This window comes from Leishmania mexicana, chromosome 31, assembly GCF_000234665.1.
Source record: "Leishmania mexicana MHOM/GT/2001/U1103 complete genome, chromosome 31".
NCBI classification, from domain to species: domain Eukaryota; phylum Euglenozoa; class Kinetoplastea; order Trypanosomatida; family Trypanosomatidae; genus Leishmania; species Leishmania mexicana.
Window position 1 is genome coordinate 419,138 of NC_018335.1, and position 14,857 is coordinate 433,994.

The 14,857-nt window shown below is 59.2% G+C and overlaps 4 protein-coding genes across 4 annotated transcripts; all 4 read left to right on the top strand.

Annotated features, from left to right (window-relative positions):
- Positions 1-618: 618 nt before the first annotated feature.
- Positions 619-5,508, top strand: LMXM_31_1090 (conserved hypothetical protein; the record flags this gene model as incomplete). Its single annotated transcript, XM_003877904.1, has 1 exon — positions 619-5,508. The coding sequence occupies one exon, from the start codon at positions 619-621 to the stop codon at positions 5,506-5,508; it is 4,890 nt and encodes a 1,629-aa protein (XP_003877953.1).
- Positions 5,509-7,098: 1,590 nt separating this feature from the next.
- LMXM_31_1100 (putative exportin 1) lies at positions 7,099-10,212 on the top strand (the record flags this gene model as incomplete). The annotated part of the gene is made up of 1 exon (XM_003877905.1): positions 7,099-10,212. One exon carries the CDS (start codon positions 7,099-7,101, stop codon positions 10,210-10,212), a length of 3,114 nt encoding a protein of 1,037 aa, XP_003877954.1.
- A 1,405-nt stretch (positions 10,213-11,617) lies between these two features.
- On the top strand, positions 11,618-12,565 carry LMXM_31_1110 (mitochondrial pyruvate carrier-like protein; the record flags this gene model as incomplete). The annotated part of the gene is made up of 1 exon (XM_003877906.1): positions 11,618-12,565. The coding sequence occupies one exon, from the start codon at positions 11,618-11,620 to the stop codon at positions 12,563-12,565; it is 948 nt and encodes a 315-aa protein (XP_003877955.1).
- Positions 12,566-13,611: 1,046 nt separating this feature from the next.
- LMXM_31_1120 (mitochondrial carrier protein-like protein) lies at positions 13,612-14,625 on the top strand (the record flags this gene model as incomplete). The annotated part of the gene is made up of 1 exon (XM_003877907.1): positions 13,612-14,625. The coding sequence occupies one exon, from the start codon at positions 13,612-13,614 to the stop codon at positions 14,623-14,625; it is 1,014 nt and encodes a 337-aa protein (XP_003877956.1).
- Positions 14,626-14,857: the final 232 nt, after the last annotated feature.

Sequence of the window (14,857 nt, forward strand, 5' to 3'; positions counted from 1 at the left end):
CCTCCTCGACACTCCCCCTTGTCAACACGCGCGCTCATTGTTTTTGATTTTTCTTTGCCGCCGCCTCGCTTGTGTGTGTCTCTCCTTCTGCTCCAGGAGCCTTAATTCGCAGAAGACCAGAGCTGCTCGGCACGCCCCCACTCCCCTCAACCCCTCACCACCACCCCTCTCCTCCTCTCTCTTTGTCTTGCCGTCTTCCTTGGTCCCCGCTTCTTCGATTTCATCTGGCCAGCTGTTGCCCCTCTGCTGCTGAGGTTCAGATCGCCTGCAGACTTTTGCTAATTCATCAGTGACGTCGTTGTCTGCGAATCACGCTACTGATATTATATTCGGTTCACTCTTGGTTCTCTCAACTGCTTCCGTCTGACGTTGCTGCCGTGCACGTGCATCTTACTGCCTCGCGTCTTCTTGCTCGCGTTGCCATCTCCTGCGGTGTGGTTGTCGAGGGACAAGGCCATTTCGTTCTTTTTTTTTCGTGCTGTTGAGCCCACCCTTCTCTCTCTGCCTTTCCTCGTGTACTCTAGCTTGACGGCTGCTGGTGCAGATTTCTGTGCGCCACTTGGAGCACACCTCAGCCACGGTACATTCCGTGTGACGTCCTCACCTTAGTCACAAAGCATGGACGGCTTTCGCTTTTACATGGAGGGGGTCGGCCTTCCGGAAGGGAGCATGCGGCGTGTGAACGCTGAGCTTATAGGCGCCATCAACAGCCCCGACCCAATGGTCCAGCACAGCGGCTTGCAGATGTTGTGCGATCAACTCACGATGAGCTCCTTCATTTCGCCGTCCACGATGGCCACTATCCCGCTCGTTTTACCGTCGCTGCTTCGGTGCATCGCGTCGTCGCAGGTGCGCGAGGTGTTTATCACGGCCGCCCGCGCGCTCACCTACATCATTGACGCCTTTCCTCGCACCTTCGAGACGTTCCCAACCCGTGACACCTTGATGGAAGTGCTGCTGCAGCACCTCCGCTCCATCCAGGATGTGGAGCTGTCGGAGCAGTGCATCACCTGCTTGGAGATGATCACGCGGAGTCAGATGGGAAGCCGCGAGCTGCTGCGCAACGACGGCGTTGAGGCGGTGCTTGGCTTCGCCGACTTCTTCACCCTCCACAAGCAACGTCAAATTTGGACCATTGTGCAACGGCTCGTCGGCGAGATGGACGAGAGCAGTGTGCGGCACATTACTGCTTGCCTTCCCACACTGCGGATCGGCATGACGAACAACGACTCCGAGATACGTCAAAAGGCGATCGCCACACTGGCGCAGGCCATCGAAGGTGTCAAGACGGACCGGGCCACCGTAGAGACCGTGTTCGGCGACGCGGCAGACCGCATCGCAGTCCTCCTCCACGAGCGTGACGTCAACGACGACACAATGTCGTCAGCGCTGTCCCTCTTGTACGCAGGTGTGCAGTGGAGCGCCGGCATCGCCGCCTCAGTGATCCAAAGCGATTTGTTCAACACGCTGCTCTCCTTACTGCAACCAGCGCCGCTTCCAGCGGTAGTGGCGGAGCAGTACACCGCCCCATCGGCGGCTGGAAGGGCTGGGCACCGCGGCGCGGTGGCGGAGATGGTAGTGGGAGGTGACTCTGGAAGGGACTCTGGTGGTGACGCTGGTACTGAGCCAGCAGCTGCGCGGACGACGATGCTCACCTCGCACCAGCGCACCATCGTGTGCCGACTTTTGGCCTCTCTGCTGATTCCGTACAGGGCCGGCGCTGCTGAGGAGCTCGAGCGGCTGGAGATGCTGACACAGCGGCCACTCCTCACTGGCGCCCCGGCCCATGGCAACCGGTCGGGGATGGACGACGGTGATGGCTACGACGAGGACTACACGACGGAGGAGGACGAGGACGGGGAGGAGATGCATGACTTTGACGATGACAGCGACGCCGACACGACTCTGACGCACCTGCGTCAGAGGGTGGCGCAAGAGCAGGGCCTCAAGATTGAGACGAAGCCGGCGTACGCCCGGTGCCGTGCCTCCGGTTTCATGTGCGATGGATGCGGAAAGAACTGCACTCCCGGTGACTGGTACCGGTGCAACGAGTGCCCGGACAAGGACTACTGCACTGCCTGCGTTTTGGAGCACTACAAGGACGATCACGATGGTCAGCACAGCTACACAGATATGGAGCAGGTAGTGGGGGCCGCGGCGCGCAATCGGGACAAGCTGGAGCTGTACCGCAAATCGCCTCAGCTGCTCCAGCGTGTCTTGGAAGCCATTCCCACGGTTGTCGGTGTGTGCATCTCCTCTGAGCTTGTTGCGGTGCGGACGTCATGCCTCGACTTTCTGGTTAGCGCGGTGGACATGGCCTCCACGGAGCAGCTTCTCGCGAGTGAAATCACGAAGGTCTCGCTCGGTGAGTCTCTCAACAACAATCTTCGCGGCGCCGATCTGCTCTGCAACGCTCTCGCGGTCGCTCTGGCGGGACGGCTGTTGCAAAAGCTAAGTGACATCTATCAAGTTCAGTTTGTGCGCGAGGGCGTGAAGCTGAGTCTGCAAGTGCTGAAGCAGCGCTGCAAGGTGAAGGGAAGGACGACACTCACGCGTGAGGCGCGCGCAGCCTTGATAACCTGCACGGCCGGCTGGGGCACCATCATCGGCACCGAGGCGTCAATACTGCTCCAGCGCTTTCTTGATGTTGAGGATGAGCAGGCAACCGAGTCCCTGCGTCGCGTCGTCGAGGAGCTCCGTCAAGATCACTTCAGCACCGCGGTTGGGCTGCTGCGTGACGTGCTCGCTGGTGACGTTACGGCTTTTGAGTTTTTCTCGAGCGGCGTTGTGCGGGAGCTGCGGAGCTGCTTAAGCCGCCAGCAGAACATCTACGCAGTGATGCACCTGGTCGCTACGCTCTCCACGTCTCCCGCCACGACGAGAGGTGCGAAAGCGAAAAAGAGTGCTGGCGTGGCGCCGACACTAGCTGCCACCACCGCTGGGCGGGTGGGTCACGGCAGTGGTAGCCTGCTCTCCCACTTTGTGCACCACTTACACACAATACTGACCCTCCTCGACGACTTTGCCGTGCCCACGTACGACTTCATCGGCGGCGTTCACAACTACTTTGTCGTCTCCTTCGAACCTCATCGCGCGTCTGTCGCCGTCGCTGGCGACACAACGGCGGGCACCTCCCCTCCCAGTGTACGCGGCGACGGCGACAGCGCTGTTTCGCCGCGGCAGTGCATCAAGGCTCGCATTCGACCCATCTCTAGCGTGAGCGCCATGGCGCAGGTTCTGCAGCAGGAGGTGCTGCAGCAGGAGAGCGAGGAAGGAGACAACGCCGACGGCGAAGAAGGCGAAGCCGTGACAAACGTCCTGCCCGACTTGCACCCGCGGCACTCCCCTACGTCCCGCGACGCAGAAGCACCTGTGCCAGCCGGTCCCTCGTCCCCGGCTTCAGCACCAGAGAACAGCAGCATATGGATTCGCTATGGCACACATGTGCTGCCGCTGTCGATGACGATGCTGCAGATCATGGAGCACCTCGTCCTTCCTGCAGCGGCGGCCTCCGAACAGGAGGCGCGAGGCAGCCACCACGACAATGCCGAAAGAAGGGCGAAGCCGCCTCTCCAGCAACGCGGAAAGCGCGACGACACCACCGCGTCAGAGGAGGGCGCACACGAGGAGGAGGGAGCCCGGCACGGCGCCCACAGCCGTCCCGCTCCGCTGGCCACATCGACCGCCGCCGGGTACTCCCTGCAGCGACCTGTCGTCCTCTACTACAGCACTGCCCCATATAACCCGCAGTACTACTCCTTGTTCAAGGTCCCCAATGCATTCCCTGCCAGCGGCAATCCACAGGCACCGCTGCAGGTGCGCCTGCCGTCGGAGGACCGCAAGCCGAGGGCGGTGTGGGACGTTCAAGAGCAGCTTGCTGGCGCCTTCCCCTACAGCAAGCACGTGCTCTCCGACAGCCAGCGAGATGTACTAGGGCTGCTCGGCACGCTGTACGCCGCGGTAGCGAACTGGGCGGTGCTTCTCAACTATGTGCGAGCGCAAGCCGCTGCGGAGTCGAAGCATCTGCGTGGCATCGACGCCGCATGCATTTTGAGCACCTTCGCCCCCGCCATCTCAATCGCTGAGTTTCAGCACGCGAAGCTCAACAACAAAGCGATTCAGCAGTGCTCTCAGATGCTGCTGGCTGGCCAGCAACGTGGCACGTGGGCGGTGAAACTCGCCCTGGATTGCACCTACCTTTTCAGCTACTCGACGCGCAAGTTCCTCTTCGACGTCGGCTTCACGTCGACGGATCGCTGCTTGATTCAAATGCGCAAGTACAGGGAACTCTTTGGCTTGAATGAACTGCGGATGTCGAGTGAGCAAATGAGAGGCATCTACGGTCAGCTGAAGAAGGAGACAAAGCGCGTGTGGCGCGAGGACGTCCTGGAGTGCGCGAAGAAGGTGCTCAGCGCGCAGGACGCGCGGGCGCGGAACCGTGTCTGGAGCTTTCACTTCTACAACGAAAACGGCTGGGGCGATGGCCCGACGCGCGAGTTCTACACCCTCGTCAGCCAAGAGCTGCGGCAGCGCAAGCTGGGGCTCTGGCGTGACGGCAACGAGGCCGCAGGTGACACTGAGTACAGTACCGCCGCCTATGGCTTGTTCCCGAAACCGGTGCTCCCCGGGTCGACTCAGGAGGAGGATCACTTGGTGCCTTTCTTCCGTCTTATTGGGCGCTTTATTGGACGTGCCCTCGTCGACGAGCACGTGCCCGGCCTCCCGCTCTCACCGGTCTTCCTCCGCCTCTTGCGCGGTGACGTGTGCGGGGTCCACGATGTGCAGGACCTCAGTGAGGAAGTCGGGCGTCTGCTGGTTGCTATGGCGGGAGCCGCCGCGAGTGGGCACGCGCGCGTGCAGCTGCCAGGGCAGACGAAAGCGGTGGAGGTGCAGGACCTCGGTCTCGACTTCACGCTCCCGGGCGACGACAGTGTGGAGCTGTGTGTGAATGGGGCGAAGACGGCGGTGACGGCGAACAACATGATGGCCTACTGTGACGCCGTGACGAGCTTTTTGCTCGATCGCGGGGTTGCAGCGGCGGTGCATGCCCTCCGCGAGGGCTTCCACTGGTACATACCGCTGGTGGCGCTGCAGATGCTCAGCGTGGACGAGTTGTACCGGCTCATCGCTGGCCACGAGACGGCAATCACGCGCGACGACTTTGAAAAGTACAGCAAGGCGAACTACGGGTACACCCTCAGCTGCAAGCATGTACAGTGGCTCTTTGACATCCTGGCCGCCTTCACGGTGGAGGAGCAGAGGCAGTTTTTTTTCTTCCTCACCGGGTCTGCGCACCTCCCTGTAGGCGGCTTGGGTCGACTGCGGCCGTCCTTTACGATTGTGCGGAAAACGTCCGAGGATGCCAGCATCAAGGAAGAGGACATGCTACCATCCGCCATGACGTGTCAGAATTACTTGAAGCTACCGCAGTACAACACGAAAGAGGAGATGGAGAAGAAGCTTCGCTTCGCCATAACCGAAGGCGGCGGCGTGTTCTTGCTCTCCTAGGTACCTCTGCGGTGGCCACAGGCTGTCAAAGCAGCTATATGTGACCGTATAGACGTTTGTTGCGGAGTGTGCTGGTTTCTCGACTTGCTCTTCGCTGATTTCGTTGTTGTGGATACTCTTCGTGCGGTATTGGTTCTGTATATTGTCTCGTCTGACGCTGCTGCCGTGGAAGCCTCTTCGGCAGACCTCTTTGGTGGCCGTCTTCTCGTGTTGCTGGTCGAGGCGGGGGAGGAAACGTTTTGACTGGGAGGCTGTGCGGTGGTGCCCGCTACCAGTTCTTTCTCCCTCCTGGTTAGTTTACCGGCGACAATCAACGTATTTTATCGCACTCTCTCACGGTGCATCTCCGGCTACAATGAACAGACACACGGACGCACACATCTATTCCCATTCATGTGGACTTCTGTGCGTGGTTCTAGCGGGGCGGGAGAGGGTGGCGGGAGAAGGGCAGGCGGGGCGCCTCCACCGCTTGGCTCAGCGAGTCCATCCCCTTCTCCTGGTTGCCGTGTTGACCCAGGTGGTGGATGGCGAAACTCCCGTAGAGGGACACATCAGACTCTGTCCGCGGTCCTCTACTCACCGTTGACCAGACCAAACTCCCGTCTTGGCACGAAGTTGTGCACCTGCGTCTGTGCTCTGTTAGGGGTCCATGCCGCTTGGCATACTTGTGGACACCCTCTCTCCCCTGTCTCTTCTACTCTGTACGCCTGTACGCTCCACCGTCCTTCTCTCTCGTCCCTCCCTCTCTGGCTCTGTCTTGTGTGCTCGGCTCACGCTCCACGTTTCCTCCCCCCCCTCGCTTTCTCACCATTTCATGTCTCTCTGAACTCTACCCCCTTTCCACGAGTTTGGAAGTGATTTGACTTCGTTGCCGAAAGAGGACGTCGTTCAACGAAGAGGTGTCGGGAAGGGACGAACCGTAGGCAAAGAGCGCGCACTTTGAGCGGCATCGTGTGTGTCCTGCATTCGTATCCTCCCCCTCTCCATCTACCAGGCACACATACTCCCACCTCCCCCTCCCCCCACACACAATCGAATACGTGTGGCTTCTCTGAAAGGGGGAGTGCTGATTGAGAGGCCCCTCTCGAGTTTCCGTGTGTCAATTTCGCACACCATACCGGCACCGGGCAAGGGGACGGCGTTGTCTGTACTTCCCTCTCTCCCTCTGTGCCGCGCCATCTCACACTGAAGGCATTCCTCTTCTTGGTGGTTGTTTCTATGCGCGTGTGTATGTGCTAATCCATCCCGCTCCCTTCCCCGCCCTCCCCCTCTGCCTATCTGTGGTGGTCGTGCTCCTCCTCGTGCGCTCCATTTTCCCGTCAAGTGGACGTTGTATCATCGTGAGTGGCTTTTCTCGTGTTTTTGTTTTGTGTGTTTAATTTCGTTTGTGTTTCTGTGTGTGTGTGTGTGCTGTGTTGTGTTGGTGTACGGTGTGCGCCGAGCACGACACCCGACGTCCGTCTTCCCTTTCTTGTGTGTTTCCATCAATACTCCATCTTCCGTTCCCGTCTCTCGTTGTTGTTGTTGTCTTTCTGTGTCGTTCTTGTGCGGCCGTCTTGGGAGTTATCGCGTCGCGCCGCGCTAATTGACATGGACGCCATTTTAGATTTCAGTAAGCCGCTCGATGTGCAGCAGTTTGAGCAGGTTGTGACTACCATGTCCTCCGGTGGTCCGGCGGAAATTATGGAGGCGCAGGAGGTTCTGACGCGTTTCAAGGCGAACCCGGAGGCGTTCTTCCGCGTCGACAAGCTGCTCACCGAGTCGCGCAGCACAAACACGCGCTTCTTTGCGCTGCAGGTATTGGATGATACAATTCTGCATCGCTGGAACACCCTCTCCACCGACAACCAGCAGGCGATTCGAAACTTCGTTGTGAGCCTGATCGTCCGCGAGTGCACGAGCTTTGCCCACATCCGCCAGAACCGCACTCTGCTGACAAAGATGAACATGACACTCGTGTCGATCGCAAAGCGCGAGTGGCCAGTGCGGTGGCCGAACTTTGTGCAGGAAATTTCGACAAGCGCGTCGCCATCCGAGCCAATGGTGGAGAACAACCTCAATCTACTTCGCCTTGTAGGAGAGGAAGTGTTTGAGTTCGGCGAAAAGACGCTGACGTCGCGGTGGGTGGAGCGCAAGAAACAGGCTCTGGCGCAGGACTTCCGCTTCATCATGGAGCTGTGCGTCATGGTAATCGTCAACGCAGAGGACACGGTGCTGCTCCGCACAGCCCTCTCCACGCTGGAGGTATACGTGCCGTGGATGACACCGGAGCTCATATTCAATGAGCAGGTGCTGCAATGCATCTCGCGTCTTGTCGTCAGTGACGGCAACGTCCGAAGCGAGGCGGTGCGGTGCTTGACAGAGATGTGCTCTGCTGCGACGAGTAGCGGTGCCGCCGGCGATCAGCAGGTGCGCTGCATTCTCGAAACATTCAAAACGGCGCTCGGGAACATCATGAGCGCGTTCCCGACGACCCACTCCTCCGTCATGGAGCGCGTCGTCGCATTGTACGAGCAAGGGTCGCTGGTGGACAAGGAGTACGTGGCGAATTTGAACCTGCTCCTCATTGCTTTTCTTAGACACTACTACGCAAGCATATCCTACGACGACATGCTGCTCGTCACCTGTCATGAGATGCTCGTCGGCATGAGCAACATCAACGAAAAGGAGCTCTTTAAGGCGTGCGTGGAGTACTGGTGGTGGCTGGGCGATCACCTACTGCGGGCGCCCGCCAGCGTTGTGAAGCGAAATCTCATGTTGAAGCTGCCGCGGGTTCTCTCCGACGTTCGCTTTGTGCTTATCCGCCGCATGGCGAAGCCGGAGGAGGTGATCATTGTAGAAGAGGAGGGAGAGATTCGCCGTCAGCACGTCACCGACGTCGAGGAGCTGCAGCTCTACAATCTGATGCGGCAGACGCTGGTGTTCCTCACCCACCTGGACCCGAAGGACACGCGCAATATCATGACCGACCTGATGAAGCGGCAGGTGGACCGAAGCGAGTGGTCGTGGCACAACTGCAACACCCTTTGCTGGGCCGTCGGCTCCATCTCCATGGCCCTCTCCGAACAGGACGAGAGCGACCTCTTTGTGAAGATCATCACCGACCTCCTCACGCTCTTCAAGACCATGAGCGGGAAGGACAACCGGGCTGTGATCGCGAGCGACGTCATGTTCATTGTTGGCCAGTACCCCCGCTACCTGCGCAATCACGCCACCTTCCTCTCCACCGTGACACGGAAGGTGTTCCAGTTCATGCGGGAAAAGTTTCCTGGCGTGCAAGACATGGCCGTGGACACCTTCGTGAAGCTTAGCAAGCAGCTCGACGCCAAGTACGCGGAGGTGAACGGTAGCACCAGCCTGGCATCAGAGGTGGCGAAGACCTGGAGCTCTATCACAGAGATGCTCTCCCTGCAGCAGGTGCAGACATGCTTCAACGCCGCCGGCTACATGATTGCTGCCGGCTCGACGGAGCAGCAGCGCGCGCTACTGCTCGAGACATTCCTGACGGACACAAACGCCCAGTTCAAGGCGTGCACGGCGTCCGCCGCCGCTGCTGGGACCGCCTTTTGTCAAAGCGAGGAAGCGATGGTGGAGCTGCTGCACTACCTGCGCGTGTTCAGCAACGTGGCGGACTCGTGCGGCGACGTGTTTGTGTACGAGATGATGATGATCACGCAAGACCTCTACGGCTTTTACCGCATGTTCTCCGAGGCGCAGGTGAGGGCCATCGCCGACGGCGGCGAGGCGGCGCTGCATCGCCATGACATGAAATACGTGCGCCTTGCGAAGCGTGAGGTTCTGCGCATTTTTGAGCGCTTCGTAAGCCACGCGACGCAGCTCAAGTTCATCGCCGAAGCCTGCCTACCGGACATGTTCTCTGTCGTGCTGCTCGACTACGAGAACGCGATTGCGGCGGCAAAGGAGCCCGGGGCGCTGGCGCTGGCGACCGCGTGCGTGCGTACCCTAGGTCGGTGTGTCGAGAACAACTGCGAGGCGATCCTCGACCACACGTTCAACACCACCGTCGCCATCATTGCCCAGGACATGGAGAGTCATCCTGATTTTCGCGTTAACCTTTTTAAGCTTCTGCAGGCGCTGAACGCGCACTGCTTCGAGGCGTTTATCTGCTACACATCCACACACGAGGATGTGGTGCTGGGGATGCTGTGGGCCATCAAGCACACGGACTACCCGACCATGTCCACCGGACTGGAAACACTGGACTTGTTTCTCGAGAACGTGTCGAAGTCCGAGTACGCGGAGGTGTTCTTCAAGGCTTACATGCAGCGCATCCTGGTGGACGTGATGGTCGCGTCGATGGACTCCCTGCACGCCTCTGGCTTCCATCACCATGTCCGGATTCTTCAGAAGCTTTTCACCGTGTCCTCCATGGTACCGCCGGACACGCCAACGATTGGCAAAGACCTCATTCGCGCCTACTTGCTGGACAGCCTCACAGTTATCCCGACGCTGACGACGACGTCCATTCTCAGCTTTGTGGATATGTGCTACGAGTCCTTCACGGATGACGAGCGCTTTCGCACCCAGTTCGCCGACTTCCTGATCGAGGTGAAGGTCTGGGGTGCGGAACAGGAGAACAAGATGCAGGAGGAGGACGAGCGTCGACAGCGCGAGGAGACTATTCCGGGCTTTTCAAGCCTGTCCATGGAAGATCCGCCGGCAAACTTATTCACCTTTCTCTGACGCAGGCAGATGCTGCAGATGGGCAGGACAGGGGACCAGCCTCCGTTCGTCGGCATCACGGTCGTCGTCACCGGTACCCCTCCACTCACACCCGGACACCTCCCTCTCCTTTTTCCCTCTTCCCTCTCATGGCTCCTTCTGCCGCACCCGCTGTGAGGGGCGTGTGCCCTTTTTTATTTTGTTGATTGCGTTCGTGGATGATACAATACAGAGCCACGGCGGAGTCGAGGCTTTAGGTAGCGCCGCGAGTGGAGGAAGGGGGAGAGGGGTGGTGGCACAGAATGTATGCCGTCCGTTACGCGCTGCTGGTGATTAACGCAGTTGATACACGATGAAAAAATGAAGCAAGGAGGAAAGTCGAACACAAAACACGCACGTGGTGTTGCCCTCTCACGCTCATCTGCACCCCACCCACTGTGGACTGGTGAGAGACCTCTTCACGGGTGGCGCTGAGCTGGCCTGCGTGTATGCCGATACGGCGCTCAGCTTTTTCTGTGTGTGTGTGTGTGTGTGTGAAAGTCGCCGAAAAAGCGCAGCAGCAGAAAACGCGCCAAACCAGACGAACAGGGAGGCATGTGCAACCTCCCGATGCAGTGCTTTCGAGCTGTCCATCGTGCTTGTGCTCCAGCTTGTCCCTAGTGCACCCACTTTCTCAGTGTCCATCACCTTCTCCTTCCCCTCCTCCCCCTCCCCAAACCTCTTTTTCTCTGCGTTGATGTGCTCTTCGGGAAACAAACGCGTTTGCCTCCTTGTCAGTGCACCTGTCTGCTGCAAGCTGACGTACACACACCCAAGTACAGGGAGCATGAATCGCTACCCCCGTTGCCCACTCCTCATCTTTGCCTCACCGGTTTCTTCTCCTTCGAGCACCTTGAGGAGGGGAAAGTCCTTCCGAGTCCACCGTCTTACCTCTCTCGGCGGCACTCGCTTGCTCCCTGGCTCACTTACATTGCGCCCTGCTTCTGTGTGCAGTGCCGCGTACATTTTTGACGGAGACTAGCGCACGGGCAACCGCGGGTACGCACTCTTTCACTTGTGCCCACCCCCCTTTCCCCTTCCCTGCACGTCTCGTCGCTGAGCCGTGTCGCTGTCATTGTGTCTTCCATACACATGCACACTCGTGGCCCCACAGCGGTCACTACCCTAGCCAAGGCGCTTCCAATTTCGGCCGTCCCCGACCTCTTTCCCCATCCCGTAGAAGAATCTCCTTAATCTCTTCTACTGTTTCCGTTCACCTTTTCGGGCCGCGTAGCTTGTGTTACTTCGCGTAATGGATACCTCCATTGTCACAGCACCGGAGCGCTTAGAAGCGGTGACTGTGCGACACGATACGCTGATCGCCGTCCCTGACTTCACCGGCAACACCAAGCTCCGTTCGTCAGTGCCGATTCAGTCGACGATCTCCATGAATAAGTTCAGCGATGACGTCGAGGACACAGGCTGGGTTCCGACGTCGTTGAATGCGATCGGTCGGCATGCGCCGGTTACAATCCACACGGTTAGCTCGCAGCTGGCGTCTGCCACGAGCACCTGTGTCTTCTACCCGTTTGACACGCTGAAGACCCGGTTCATGGCACAGGACGGCACGGCGGTGCGCCAGCACAACGGTCGCGTGTACTCGTCCATTCAAGGTTCACTGGCACTCATCTACGGAGAGGAGGGCCTGCGCACGTTGTTCCGCGGGTGCCCGGTCGCCGTTGCCGGCTCCGTTGTCGCGTGGGGCGTGTACATGTGCCTGTACCGTCATCTATGCAACCTGACAGAGTACACGTCGTACGTTGGACGCTCGGGTATCTCGGTCCTGTCCAGCGCTATCTCCTCCTGCGTTACCTGCCCCATCTTCCTCGTCAAATCCCGCATGCAGCTCGAGGAGGCGAATCGAAGCTCGCACTATCGCTCCTTTTGGAGAGGTGTGCAGCACACGGTGCAGACGACCGGTGCGCGCTCCCTCTGGCGTGGGTTGTCGCCGCAGCTCTTTTTGATCTTTCCCAACGCGCTGAGCATTCCCACCTACGACACACTGAAGCTGTTTGTTCTGCGGTACCGCTGGCATCACGCTGAGATGAAAGAGCTGAACCTCTTCGAGATTGCCGTCTGCTCCACCCTGACGAAGTTGTGGATTCTCATTCTGTCGCACCCGCTCGTCATGATGAAGGTGCGCATGCAAGATGAACGGGCCACGCTCGGCAAATACCAGTACCGCTCTGTTGCGCAGAGCATCTCGAACGTCCTAAAGACGCAAGGATTGAAAGGCATGTATCGCGGCTTCCGCACGGCCCTCGTCCACTCCCTCCCCCGCTCCCTTCTTCACTACTGCATCTACGAAAAGACACTGTCGTTTCTGTGTCGGTGATATCCGTCGTCGTAGCGCCACCGGGCTCAGGATAGTTTTGGGGAAAAGGCGATCGAGATCAGAGAGGTGGAGGGCAGTTGGGCACGTGTGAATGTCCTGTGGCGAGACGGCCTGACGTGTAGCCATCACCACCACCCGCGTCCTCCTCCTCTTCACTCCTGCCAATTCCTTCGGACTCCTTCTCGGTTTTTTCTCTATTCACAGCACCACCTGTCAAGGCGACAAGACCGAGGGCCGTCTGCGGGACCGACCACCTCAGGTGGTCTCTTACTGTCGTGAAGACTGCTTCCTGCTGGAGGTCTACGTGGGGGCTCTCTCACTGACACTCGCAGACGCAAAACGCGTAACATGATGAGGGGCTGCACCCCGCCCCTCCGGTCCCCGCCCGATCCCTGACTCCGGCCTTTCAGTTTTTTGTTCGTCTCTGGCAACCCTCTCCCTGTCGCCTTCACTCCACCCCTCTCCCGTTGTCTACCGCTGTTTTCACACGAAGCGCAGCTTTGGTTGAACCTGTGCGTGCGTGTCTGTGTGTGTGTGGGGGGGGGAGCTAGGTAGGGAGCAGGGGAATGGAAAGGAATCATCACAGCTAGGCAAAGCAACGGTCAATGCCGATGAGCAAGGCCGAATCGGGCTGTGTTTCACTGTTTAGATCTGGCACATAACCGCGAGCAGTGCACGTGAGACGCAAGTTTAATCCGTGCCGTCAAGCACCGTGCCTACTGCTCTGTAGTCTGCGTGGCGCTGTGTGTCACCACACGTTGGACCAGTGTCACAGTGCGGCCATGCTGGCACGACATGGAGGCGGCGACCACGCCTCAACTGTTTATGTGGCGAGAACGCCCCCTCTTTCACGTTTTTTTTTCCATGTCGGACATTCCCTTGTCTCTACTCGCCCTCCACGCCGTCCATCTCCTCTCCTTCTCCTCTGTCTGCCGCCTCCCGGTGCTCCACCGTCGCAGAGGTACAGCACGGCACGATCCAGGCGCCAGCGTCTCTCCAGAGGCCATCGGCTCTCTGCCAACCTCCGTGCGTTCCTGGGCCTTGCCATGACGGAGAAACCGTCAGCGGCGCCCAAGGCCACCTCCCTGCAGCACACGGTGGCATCGCAGCTGGGCGGCGCCACGAGTACGATTCTGCTATATCCGGTAGATGTGATACGGATTCGTTTCACTTCGCAAGATGGTACACACACGCGTGAACACAACGGACAAACGTATCGCAGTATCGCAAAGGCGTTCCAGCTCATCTACCGCGAGGAGGGCGGCCTGCGTGCCCTTTTTCGGGGCTGCCACGTGTCCGTGTGTGGCACGGTTTGCGCATGGGGCGTCTACATGTACCTTTATTGCTGTCAGTGTACCTGGTACGAAGCGTGGCGAGCGAGGCGCCGTGAGGCTCACTGCAGCGGAAGCGGTGTGTCGAGGTGCTCAGAGGAGGAGTCGCTCGCCGCATGCCCGGCGGCGCTGTGGCAGAACCTCCTTCAGCGGTTTGGTTTTTCCATAATCGCCAGCTGCGCCTCAGCGGTGGTGTGCAATCCCATTTGGCTCCTCAAAACACGCATGCAGCTGGAGGAGGCTTCCGCACGAACAGCAGACGCCCCCCGCAACTTTCGCACGTTCCGCGGCGGGCTGCTGCACACAGTGCAGACCACCGGGGTTCGCTCGCTGTGGCGCGGCGTGTCGGCTCAAATGGTGCTTGCCGTTCCGAACGCCTTTAACCTTCCCTTGTACGACACCATTAAGGCAGCCATCATAGATCTCAGGAAGGGCGAGCTGTCGGTTCTCGACGTGTGCGTCTGCTCCACCGTGACAAAGACCGTCCTGGCACTCATTTGTCAACCGGTGGTCGTCGTCAAGACCCGCTTGCAGGACCACCGCGCGCGCAGAGGGGAGATTCAATACCGGTCCTTTCTGCAGTCGATCAAGACGATGTGGCAGCGGGGCGGACTGGCCGCCTTCTACCGCGGGACCGTGCCGTCAATGTGCCAGACAGTCCCTCGCTCTGCGCTCATGTTTGCTTTCTACGAGCAGTTTCTGAAGGCGGCACAGCACATCTCGCCGTGACAACCCTTTACACTTTTCGCGCCTCCGCTGTGTCTCTGCCCATTATAGCGAAGGCGTCGAATGCCTCGTCGTTTTTCCGGTTGCGATGTGCGTGCTTCTCCGCCACCCTACCCTCCCCGGCGCTGACAGTGGGTCTCTATCTCTGTTTGCTTCTGTTTCCGAGGGTCGGACGTCCCGTGGAGGCTAACGTGCAAGAAACAACGATGACATGGGGGGGTGGCGGCGGCAGGTG